Below are 13194 nucleotides of genomic sequence, written 5' to 3' on the forward strand. Positions count from 1 at the left end.
TGCCCACCTGAGGGTTCTTTAACGTGCGATGAAAGCTCATCACACGGCACCCCGTATTTAACGTCCCTCGCGGAAGACTGCGTGTTTAAGCAACTTGTACCCTGCCACCAAGTTGCTGGCGTCCTCGGCCGGGTTCGAACCCGCGATCTTGGGATCAGAAGGCGAACACGCTACCGACTGAGCCACCGAGGCCGGTGGCAGAACACCAGGACTTCTAACACAGAATGTGTTTATACACCGGTTTTCGTCACGCTTGACTGTGACACTTGACCATCAAGCAAGGACGTCGGGAATCTCTTGGAATAAAAAGCCTCAGAAATAAACTGGTCACCGGCTAGGATTCGATCAGACGCTCTTCAGGTTGCGAGATGGATGCGTTACCACTCTGGCACTGTCGCAACGGTACTGAGAGGACCTATCATGTTATAGCACGATGTGGCATACTGTATGATGTACGGGAAGGTCAAGTTCTTCACGGCCTTGAGGCGACCCATTGTCGAGAACACTGGCAGCGGCAGGAGATCCACAGAATGGATTTTATCACCGCAATCCGATGATACCATCGTTGGCGGTTGCAAACAGTGCATGCACACACATTCTGTGTTACGAGGCCTTTGTCAGCGTGACCAAGATTTTTGGAGTACTTTGAGAACACCTGGCTAGGCAGACTTGCACCAGGATCCAATGCTCCCCATTCAAATGCGGAACAATAAGAATATTACTGAGGAACACCTTCCTCGCACCACAAACAACGTAGAGAGCTGGCACAATACATTTCAAAGCAGCCCACCCCATATTCTTCAAGCTTCTGGAAGTGCTCCTACAAGAGCATGTGAGATATAACGTACCTGCTGTAAAACTGGATCTCGGTAAAGAGGTGTCTTTATTCTCCAGGAAGGAGTACAGATGGCTACTGCCTACTATAAGGGAGTACGCAACCGGTGATGCTACTTCGTTTTTAGCAGCGTGTAGCTATTATGTGCTGTCAACCTGAATAAGACAGGAGGGAGCATTAATCAAATGTTCTCATTGTGCATTTCCAATAATTTTTGTAGTGCCTTTCAATGGTTCTCTAACGTGCTTCAATAAATTGTTAATAGTGAGCTTTGTGCATTTGCTTCAGAGTATTTCCTCGTATCACTTTGCCTGGGATGAGTTCAGGCTAGTATGAGTTAAGCACGGCACGAGCTTTGGCCAGGAATAGAACAGCTAAATCAAATCAGAAATTAAAAAGGCATCACGAAAGCAACACCTGGAGAAGCATGCCAATGGACCCCTTGCAGATAGCATTGTGATGAGCCCGAATACAGGTTGAGGCCATTCACCTACTCAAATGTTTAGTGTCTTAGTATTGCAGGCAATGACGGAAATGTGGGACAATTTCCATTTGGTTTCGTTTCAAAATTTCTTATTTCTCATGCAGTGCACTTCAACGACCCTGCAGTGTGCTTCAGTAAGTGTTATTTGTGGGTTTCGTACATTTACTTCACCATAAGTCACATTCTGTGATATTTTTTCCTCATATGCCTTAATTCGAACTGACACTCAGGTCCCAGCAAAGCCATGTGTATTTCAATGGGGGAAAACGCCCGGTAATTCAAACATATGAATGTGCGCACCGGTTTATTCGAACAAGACGTGTGGAAATAAATCCACCACCATGTGGAAATAAATCATTATTATTATTATAAGACTGCAGGGCCGCGCCCGACTATGCATCGGCCCGACTAAGCGCCGGCCACACGTCGGTGGGCGAGCTGCTGTCGTGTCAAGGACACTTTACTTATTAAATGCTAAGTTTACTTGGTACTTATAAGTCAATTTCTCATAAAAGCCATACATGTGCCAGAGGAAAGAGGAGTAACGAACCAATCACTGTAACGGTGTGTGCAAATGTGACCGGCGTAGGATGCCGCTTACTCGTCGTTGACAAAGCAAGCAAACCACGCTGTTTTGAGGGGATCAAGACCCTTCCTGCTGGCTACATTGCCAAGAAAAAGGAAGCAAATTGATATTTTCTCGAATCGGGTTGGCAATATCCGCATTTGCGGGGCTCGCGATTGGGTTTAGCTTAACATTGCAAAAGTCGTTAATAGATGAAAGATGAAAGTCACTGAAAAGGTTAGCCAGCAACTTGAGGCTTTGTATGTATTTGTCCCTTCTATGTTGTTCCAGCCTCAGAACATCAGTTCTCTCATCGTTAATAGAGTCGTGGCTGAAGAAACCAACGCAAGCTCGTACGAGATAATTTTCTGTTGTGAGATGTTTTGATGCTTGTTTGTAAATAAATATCCTAGAAAGAAACAGCCTCTCATATTTCCACCATCGCGTGACCGTGAACATGAGGCTAGGCCTAGCAAGCCATGACGCATCTCTGACGCAGCTAGCATGCGCTATGCCACCCTTTAGTTCGAACTCTACTTTATTCAAGCAATTCTTCGGTCCCCTTTGAGCACGAATTGACAAGATTGCACTGTATGACATGAGCATGGTATGAGTTCACTGGTATGATTTGTCCCGGTATGAGTTGTGTTGGTATGTGTTCTCCCAGTATGAGATGGTATGAGTTGTCCCGGTGTGAGTTGAGTGTAGTATAAGTTGTCTCGGTATGAGCTGGGTGGTCACCAAGGGCGACGTCTGGTGGAAAATAACCCTTAATTCGTCAAGCAACAGTGACCTACGTCCCCAAGAAGGATCTGCTGGTCCTGATGGCTATGTAGCCGTCACATAGCCGACTTTTTCATTTTAGACCCAGTGTTATGCATATACATGATGAGCAGGGCAAAGTTGGTGGTAACTTCGACACAGTGTTGCCCATAGCTTTCAATTTTAGTTTACTAAAAAAAACTACGAGTAAAACTGGGATGAAAATTGTGACATAAGGGTACTGAAGACTCAGGCCACCGAAAAGACAAATTTCCTGAGATTGCATATCTATTGCTTTACAGTAGCTTTCAAACCTGGCAAACATACCATTTCATCTAAGCAGAAGTACTTGCTATGTGTGAACAGTTTGTAATCTCAAGCATTGCTTAGCCAACAACTACAGAGCTGAAAGGAGTATCTACAAACTGCTCCACAAGGGGTTGCTTGGGAGTATCCCAATATCCCACACCTTAAGAATCCACAGGTTCGAAATCCCACTATATAGTTCTGTCGTGATCATAAACTAACCAACGTCGCTTCATTTGGTGTAGCTCCAGTATGTCTGCCCTGCTAAGCCTAACCGCAGCTAAGATGTGCATTTCTGTCACTAAAATGGCTTCGATGAAATCACAAACATGCGAAGCTGGCACACTCCTTAGTGATATTCTACTTTGAAACACAGTCATTTTCAGACCTCGCAGAAAAAAAGCTTTGATTTTGCAATTATTGATGCTGGTATTGTGAATTTTGAACGATGGGATATCATGGCATACCCAGCCGTTTCATAGACAGAAGCAATAATGGCAGTGGGGTTAAAACATAGGTATGAGAAATGGAAAACAAATGAAAATGTGGGTGTAACGAAATGGAAATAAAATTACACCCATTACCTTTCCTGTAAGGAAGCGGTAGGTGTTGTTCATAATTTGACGATATTATGCATGACTTTATTCTCCCTCTTAGGTTGGTCTTTTTATTGCTCTGTGATTCAGTTCAAATTATTCTTTCAAGAACCCCTGCAATTCCACTACAACATGGCATTATAAATTTGTACATATCAATGAGGACAGCATTGTATATATAAAAAAAAGAATAAAAAATAAAAACTGTTTCTACACTGCAATATCTAAATGAAATTACTGTTTCAGAGTACTTGAAGGGATCTTTTGAGTAGAAAACAGGTGGTTACCTGATCAGCACTTGACTCTGATAAAGATCTGAACTGTCGTGCTGAAAAAAGAAAACAGTAAATGTAGGAAGACACACATGTTTTACTCAGGATATACATTGTTACTTGTGACTGTGATCATTGGTATGCGGTGAGAGCGCAACTGTGAAAGGAAGGAAAATTCATCATCATACTCACGGGTCTTCAAATAAGAATTCACACGATGAGAGGCAGAACTTGCGGATTCTTTGGGGGAATCCTCCTGCATGTGTTTGGAAAATACCTTAATTAGGACACAGCCCCAGTAAGAAAACCTCCTACTTTTTTTCATGAACATGCACTGGAATATCTAGTACCTAATTAATAGAAGTAATTTGTAAAAACAAAGAATAAACTTATTCAAAAATTCTAAGAGTGTTTTGGTGTCATGACAGTGCCTGGACATTATTCAGAAAGTTTCACATGATCAGAAACAGCAGAAAGCTGTACTACCATTTACCCACAAGCATTTGCTTGAACAGAAAGAGCGAACTGAGTCAGCTCTGCATCATGCACTCAAGTGCATGGCTGACAGCAACTCCAAATCATGAAAGAGAAAAAAACTACCAATTTAGAGAAACACTACTAATAAGAGGCACATCACAGACTTGCAGGCAAGTGTTCTGCTGCAAACTGCTCACTGTCATTCACAAGCTTGTGATGGAATGGAACAAAATGCGCAAAAAACTCTGGAAATACGTTAATTTTGAGCGAAAAGGCTCACAGGAGAGTTGTTTGGAGCCAGACTCTCCTGCAGGACATATTTATTTCAATTATGCCAGGGAGCAACCCTTTCCTTTAAGTGAAAGCAGCGCTACTATAGACAGGTTTGAATATCTTGGCACTTCGATGGATCCCGCTTATCACGATCACGTTTTCCTGTCCACAAACTTTGCCACTTGTAGGAAGGGCCTCTCCTCAAACCCTTCATCAGTTTCCTTTTTCACTCCCTTACTGACCCCTACACACAGTCAAACATAGACATGATTGAATCTGTCCAGAATCGAGCTCTCAGTTTTATTTTCAGCCAATATAATCCAAGAGAGTTTGTCATGTCATTGTACTCACCGAGTAATCTAGAACCCTTGTCTGCTCACAGAAAAATCCACAGTCTTAAATTTCTCTATCTTAGGTTACCATTACCTCCATACCTCTACGTAACCTTTAGGCACAGTGTGTTCAGTGTGTTCTACAAGGTCCTCGCTCTTACATAAAATCGAGGCAATGTATTGTTCTTGAATGTTTCTTACGATGTCCTCCCTACTTGGACTGCCATTGCAGTCTGTAGTATTAATAAATAAATTTAATCCTCCCTACCCTCCCCATAAGATTTCTATAGGTAAAAGCCAGCATACAGCTTTGACTAAGTACTCACGGTGTAAAAAAAAAGCTGCGCGTAAATGTAATACTGGGAAAATGATAGTCTGTTTTCACATAATGAGTGAGAAAGAAGAGACAACTTAACCTTTTCCACTTTGGCACTTGAGGAGGTGAGAATTTTTGGAGCAGCTAAAAAAGCAAAAACACAAATTAGAGTAACTCTTGGAATGCAAACACGGCAGCGTTCTTCGTGATGCAATGCATTAAAGGAGCAGCACGAGTCACCATAAAGAATACAACATTTTTAGAACTATACAGTGTGGGATTTCCCTCCCTGTGGGCAAGACACAGGTCAAGCGGTGAATCCCAGACGGGATCAAATTAAGTGAGCAGTTTGTCTGTAGCTTTTGTAGGTTGTACTTCGAATGAAAGAATGAAGAATGATTTTCCATCCCCTTCCAGTGCTTGCCCACAGATTAGGAGAACTAAGCTGACAGAATGGCATAAAGGCCTATACTTATATATACTAATACACAGCATAAGGTCAGTGCCGGCGTCTACAGGGGGGCAGGGGGCATTTTAATGAAGTAATTTATCTAATCTAAGAAATTTAACTTTTCTAATAAAATAGATAGATATTAATCGATTATTAATTAATAGAGATCATTAAATTATAAATTAGAGATACTGTTAGTGATATAGCTTTTATAACTGATAAAATTGTGTTCGAAGTAGAGTGTTAAGAAAGTCGAACATGCAACGTCATTGTTGCGCCGCACCATGAGAGCTCGCTAGGTAGTATCCATAACAGGTATCTTCCAGTTCTTTTTTTTTATCTGGCTAGCAAAAGCTCGAATAAACTCACTTAATTAATAGATTCACAGCATCATATTACAGACATAACATCAATACATGATTGCTTTTACCCAAAAACATTACCCGCATGCAGTCAAACCTCTACAAGTTGATATCACTACTGACAATGCACTTCAACTAATACGGTTTATGGAGACTCCTTATTGCTTCATCAATGTTTTTGAATGTCTTTGAACTCCTCCAATTACGGTACTGAAATGCGCACAGCACAAGACTGGGCTGGTCCTACAACAGGTAATCACGCATAAAGACTTTTGGTATTAAAAGTATGGATATTCACCGGCTGATGTAACCTCTTCTGTCTCATTGAGAATGACTGCACGACAGCAGTCATTTGCGTTCAGCTGCAGACTACAGTAGAACTCCTGATCAGAAGCTCCTTCTAGACGTTCACTCATTTTTGTTTCTTCTTTCGTGGCAGAAGTCAAAGGGTGCTGATTATCCATAGTGAATTGTATCTGTCGAAAGGACACACTGAGTTATTTGAAATTCAGTTTGGTCCAACTCAAGGCTGAGTCAAAAGCCACTTTCTCAACATTTAAAGCAAGAAGAAAAATGTTAGACGTGTACACCAGGGTGTCAGATTCAACCTGGAAGAAAAGAATTAAGGGTTACTTTTAGACAAACTGGAATCTCACAAAACAATTTGTTTTTCTCATTCTCGAGCAATGATGAAAAATTATCTTGATGGTTTTCGGTTCAAGTGGAAAGTTGGAGCATCCGAAAGGGAGTCCGAAATGTATAGAGCAAAGAGCAGTGTGATGTCTAAATAACTGGGTTACATTAACATGCCTTCAATTATGGGTCTCGCTGCCACTCTACACTGTAGCTGTCCTCATTTGGCTATTTCTTAAGCTTTCCGTCGATGCCTTTCTTTCGCGTAGAGCACTTTTTGAGTCTGCCTTGGGAGCTTGAATGAATTACCATACTGACCTTACTGACCATACCTGTCCTTACAGACCTACTGTTGTGTACCTCTCTCCGTCCTTGTTCCGGTAGCGCTTTAAAACTGTGAGCTTGTACCAACAGGCCCAGTTCTCCTTGTTGACCTTACTTCTTGCACAGTTCTGTCTCTTGTCACAAGGTCTTCCTAGGAACCTAAAGTATTTCCCTAGAAGAGCTCTTTAATACTGTGCGCCTCTTTCCAAACACGCTCCATGATGTGCTACTGCTTAGATCAACTGACTTCTACACCCTAAAACTAAGGTAATTACTGTTATTCAAACTTATGGGCAGCTTTCAGCTTTGATCGTTTCATAACGTTATTTTTTTTTTTAATTCCACATCAGCACCGTGAGGCAAACTGGGGCCATGAGCGGCATACAGACGGGGACAGGTGAAGACAGGACAGCAGGAATGGGTGGGAAATAGGCTGGGGGTTATTGTATGTTCTGGGTCAACTTCAAGGGGAACTGTGTTGGCATTCGTTCATATAGGCTTAAGGAAAACCCAGGAAAAACATGAAGCTGCTTTTCATATTTCTTTTCTATCACGTCAGGATGCACTGATTCAAACAGGTACTAACTATTATTTTGTCACTTCGGATAATGATGAATTGTGGCTTTATGTTGAGAAATAACCATGATCGTGAGTGACCTGACATGACGTGAGTGGCACAGTCACCCCCCTTGAATGATGAACATTTTTGGGTTTGGCACCCTGGTGCACACACATCACACTATAAAAAAGAAGCTGAAGCTCATTAGCAGCAGTGGACAGCTGTTTTGGCCTTATTAGTAGGGTGACCAGACATCCCGTTTTAGAGAGTCCCACTGTCCCATCCTTTTTTGGTTCAAGCAACGTGCCTCATTTTCATGAATGGCAAATAGTTCCGGAACCAGTACGAAGTGAGGAAAGCAAAGCAGGAACTATGCTTATGGAGGGTTAACTAGGGTTATGCAGACAGGCAGATATCCAGTAGGTCAGTGTATGCAACTACTGGACAACTAATTAGCTAAAATTCATTATTGAACTTATTAGATGTGCTCTGGGAAATGCTAGATAGCAGAATTGCAGCCAGTCATTATTCAAATCCACCGTCCTTATTAAACATCCTGAGAAGCGAACGTACCTTGAGATATAAATTACGAACTTCTGCTATGCGAATGAGCCGAAACCAGAATGACACACTTTTCGAGCGCAGAAACGATGCGACCTTCGCCTTACCTCAGTCGGACAGCAGTCTATCTGGCCAACAGATCACCGCCTACTCCAATCAGCTTCATCGCTGCAAAGCATGTGATCCTCTCATGTGGATTGCCTGTCGCTCTTTCTGCGCTCGAGTATGTGTTGTAGTAGTGTGCATCCTGGGCCAACTTCAGGGGGAACTGTGCCGACATTCGTCTGGAAAGTCAGCCGGAAAACCCAAGGAATATCTCAGACAGCACAGCTGGTGCCGGGATTCGAACTTGCATCACCTCCCAGTTTCGGCGCAGAAGGCGGTCATCCGAACCACTACATCACACGAGCTGGTCCCACCCCCTTTCTGATGCCCCGTTTCCTACCTTCAGGAATATGGTCACCCCACATATTAGGCATCATAACCTTCTGTCACCTCACAACATGTTGCCATCCAGTGCATTGCTGGCAACGTCTTCGTGAAACGCTGTACTATTATGGTCGACTTAGACATTGCTGGCAGACACGACGTAGTACACAAAGACGAGACAGAAGATGTAGTACACAAAGACTTAAACATGTTCCAAACAATGCAGCCTAAGAGCTTCAGCTTCCAGACGCTGCATCTCTCACAGTACCAGTATGCTACCACGATGGTCAAACAAAACCTACTAATGTCGCTCACTCAGTCTATGCACAACTGGAAACAGCTGTCCAGTGCTGAGGTGACAGCATTTGAGTTACTACTACCTACACAGTATGTATACAAGGTGAATATTGAAACTGTCACGCATTTCGATCATACCGCGAAAGATGAAAGACCAAATCTAATTTGCCTTAAACTTTAGTGGTTACATGCCCGGAGTTTTTATTACAGTCTTTTGCGCACAATATCAGTGCAGAGACAAAAACAAAAATCAACCAAAATTGTACCTATGCAGCTGAGTTCGAAATCTCCTATCTTGCTCGAAAGTCACCTTTTTTTTCCCCGTGTTGACTTCACATTCACTACATTGCACAGAGGTGGTGCAACACATTGAGAATGGACCTTTTTCACATTTGCGTCATATCCTAGCGGTTCCCCAGCGAACCACCCTCAGCGCGCGCCAAAACAAACCCACGTGGGTAGCACAAAGAACCAAAACTGATCTTGGAGTGGTGCAGACGAGTTCATATGGTGTCCCCATCGGTCCTCACTACTGGATGGATGGATGAATTCTGTGGCTTTACCCGTTGAAATAGGTGGTAGCTTGTGTTACCTAGCCTAGAATTTGAGTATTATAGTTTGAATGATCATGTACCAACGCCTATGCACGTATTAATCTTCATAAAATTATTTCTTTTAGGCCACCAATCGTTTAGGCGTTCCCTCACGTTTTGTGTTGCTAAAAAGTTAACTTCGTCTCCGTCGTTTCGAAAACCCAGTGCTTCCGATATGGCCACACCCTTACATTTCAATACGACATGTTCTGCGGTCTCTTCTTCCTGCCCACATATACCATATGTTTAGTCTGTGACTTCCGAATATTTAGCTACACGGGTTTTTGTTCTTAGCATCCCTGTCATTCTCTCAAACAGCAACGCACCCCATCTAGAAATGTCAAAAATTCCCTCCGATCGTATTTCCTTTTTACGTTCCCTGTACATTCAGAATGACGGTTTCGCCGGCATCTTACTTGCCAATTTCCTAGTTACCAATTCTCTTACCCTAGTCTTTATACTTTTCTTCTTGCTTTCCTCATCCCAGGTTATCCCCATCCAGTGCCATCTATTGAACACGGAGAGAACCTTGTCCGGCACAGCCAAGGTCATCAGCGCCATAGCGCAAAGCAGTTGTGAAAAAGGTCCATTGCAAACATGAGTTACACTCGCCACTGCACTGTAGCACCACTACGCGTTACTATAAACAGCAACTTTCAGAACGATGTAAACTGGCTGAATGAGGGTCTAAAAGCAATGCAGGTGACACAAAGCTCGCATCAGAGTAAGCAAAAACTTTTAGCAGACAATGCGAATGCCAGTGATGGCGCATTCATTCATTCGTTGTTTCGCACATTCCGCAAAATAATCCGAATGACGTGGACTTGCAGCAACAAACTAAGAAAGCAAAGCATGCCTTTTGCCAGTTCTTTGCACTTTATTTCAGGAAGTGCTACACAAAGAAGAAACACACGAAAACTGCAATCCATAGCTACCCCAGAATGATGGCAGTGTTCATAGTTTCCTCCAGCAGCAGTTCAAAAATTTGACCTAACTTTTTTTAGTCTCATCTGCGTGTTGTGCCACCTGTGTACCATGATGTGAATGTGAAGCAGACACAGGAAAAAATGTCAACAAAGTGGGATAGGCCCTTCAAATGGATTGAGTAAGGCTTCGCTACACAACGATCGAATCCGCAAAAAATTGTAGTAAAACTTCAGCTAAACAACCATCCAATTATAAGGATTGAAGTGAGTTAAGCCCTGTCCCGAATTTCTTAGATATCAGCGAACTACGCAACGACTGCAATATTTACCTCGTAGATTTCTGCCCATGCTTTGAACACACAACTCACAATTGAACTCTGTGATGAAATGGTTCAAGAGACTGCAACAGTTCGCACCATCATTCCAACAGGAATGACTGAGCCTTGTAAGTCTGTGATACGATTATTTGGGGCTGCAAACTATTCACGGATATATGTCTTATCAACTGCACCATCAATAATGCTTATTACTCAGTACTTTGGCATGCAATAAAAAACGTACATTGTGAAATTGACCACTAATATTGAAGTGTTGCACCTCCTTCAATATCACCAGAGCTCGTAAAAATTTCCTCCCACACTTTCTGTGTGAGTAAGAATGTCACAGAACCTCACATATAGCCCCAGATGTTGGAGGAAGAGGGGAGGGGGTATGAACTCTGGTCACTTGCCATATAAACTCATCTACAGCCATGTGTTTGAGAATGGAGTTGTCTGAACCTTGTCCATGCTCCCAATGACGATGTCACTCCATGCAGCTTTTCCACTCAAGTACAATACACTGAATGCAGACAACTCGACACTCAAGCTGTAAAAACAAATGCTTTCAACATAACATACAATAAAGGGTTCTTACACGCTGTACACCCATGGAGTAGCAGCTGCAGCTTGCAGGTTCCATCTCGATGTTCTGCAGATGATCCAGTGTTGATCCAATGGCAACATACTTCCAATGCCCATAGCATGATTCTTTTTTGTAAATGAACAGGAACAGAGACGTCCGAACAACAACACTTTTGATGACATCCAAAAATGCAAGATTTTGAGAAGGGGCAGAGAGCGCAATGTTGTAAGTTTTCCAAGATCTGTGGCAGCTGAACGATATCTCCACAGCCGATACTTTTGGAAACGAAGGAACAACATGAAGCTCAGAAGCTTCTGAAGTTTGAAACACGAACATGAATTTGTCTTTCGACTGGATGAGCAAAAATGGTGGAGGCGCAACATGAACTTTTTCTTTTGTCCTTCGGAAGCGGTCATGGTCGACGTACTTTGGTGTTGAAGAAACTCTGTTTTTATGGCAGGTCAGGGCATTATTTGTAGGAACGTAGGCATTGGATGTCAGGCAGCCATTTCGTGGAAGGTTTATTTGGAACCATTGCGTTGTGCTGCAAAATGCAGTTGCAGCCTGCTGCTGACCGTCGTTAAAACCCTTCAACTTGAAAATTATTGACATGCCTATGGTCTCACTTCCCACCGGAAACGTCCTCTCTTTCGTAAGACATGCACGAAGAAAACACCGCAGCAAGAATTCGTAAACAGCGCCATTGATGCAGCGATCCGTAAACAGAGGACGCAATGTAATGCTTTCCTTTTGTGCATTTCCAGTGCACAGAGCTTGGTTGACGTCGACCTGTTTTGCAGTGGCAGTGTAGTACTGCAAGATAACACTGACATCTCGGTATTTCAGCTTCAGTGGCAGTAGAACGCCCTTTCTTCCACCCATGGCGGCCTCGCCGGCAACACGTTTCTCCGAGTAAGTGCAAAACCGAACATTGAAATAAAAGTCGAACTTTGTTTCCCTGTTGCCATTCCCAGATAATTTCCAAGAACTCTTCAAGAACGCTTCTTTTGCCGAAGATACATCAGTGAATAGGGCCGGTTCCAGAACGCTCGAGGTATCATACGCTTGGTTGGAGACCATGTTGTTTACAAAATATCAGTTTCGGTCGCCTCGCACCAGACGGCAGTCAAGTAGTAGAGTCAACAGGCGTTGAAAGGGGGTACAGTACAGCACTGCAAACGTCGTGTTGCGGTACGGTAGCCCAAATATTGAATTTAACAAAACTACGTGATTCGCCTATAGTGAGTGATAGAAAACGAGCATAGAGTGACGTCTGCTTCAAATTGCACCTACACCAGTGTGTGCCAATTAGTGCCTATTATAATATAGATCTACCTGAAGTAATTATTTTCCGCGGACACCTTCGGAATCGACGATTTACCTCGGGAGTCCTTCGCAACGTGGCCTGATGAAAAATTCTTGACGAAAAGCAAAGATGAAGACGTCCTGTGTTGGCAGTGTATCAGTGCACATATCCGCGCACATCGCGAGTCATTTGATATTGTCGCGCGCAACTACGGTGCGAAGTAACGCGCCGGTGTCGCCATGCAGCATGTCGTTACGATAAGGTTTCGGAATGCATTCACGCTATGAATGTTTTTAAACATATTTTCATTTTGCGAGGCGCATCCCTTCAGCCGAAATCAGTGTAGTCAATAAATCGACGTTACACACGCCTTCGAGAGATACTTGCGAGTCGTTTGGCGTGCTAATCTACACGGGTGACCAAGGCTGTTCCTTTTCATTGTGATATTTAATAGGTACAGTATTACTGGAGTTAGGCTCTCTGACACAGTGTTTCTTCTAGGTATATGTATATAAAAAGGAAAATTAAAGGTGAGAAACTAGGCTCATGAAACAACAAGCATTAATGTCACATCACGTTATTTCGAGAGATCACGTCACGAGAGAATTTCCCGAGAAAATATTTTGAGAGAA

At 42.9% G+C, this 13194-nt stretch overlaps 1 protein-coding gene across 1 annotated transcript in view; it reads right to left on the reverse strand.

The window, feature by feature from the left end:
* Window positions 1-12732, reverse strand: part of LOC135377595 (uncharacterized) — a 31178-nt gene extending 18446 nt beyond the window's left edge. The window contains exons 1-5 of the mRNA XM_064610125.1: window positions 11269-12732; window positions 6330-6507; window positions 5319-5362; window positions 4013-4076; window positions 3836-3876 (exon numbers count right to left, since the gene is read on the reverse strand). Of these exons, the coding sequence (XP_064466195.1) occupies window positions 3836-3876; window positions 4013-4076; window positions 5319-5362; window positions 6330-6507; window positions 11269-12336 (1395 nt within the window). The 5' untranslated portion in view covers window positions 12337-12732. The remainder of the gene's footprint in view (window positions 1-3835; window positions 3877-4012; window positions 4077-5318; window positions 5363-6329; window positions 6508-11268) is intronic.
* Window positions 12733-13194: the final 462 nt, after the last annotated feature.

Source organism: Ornithodoros turicata, chromosome 1 (assembly GCF_037126465.1).
Source record: "Ornithodoros turicata isolate Travis chromosome 1, ASM3712646v1, whole genome shotgun sequence".
Lineage (NCBI taxonomy): Eukaryota > Metazoa > Arthropoda > Arachnida > Ixodida > Argasidae > Ornithodoros > Ornithodoros turicata.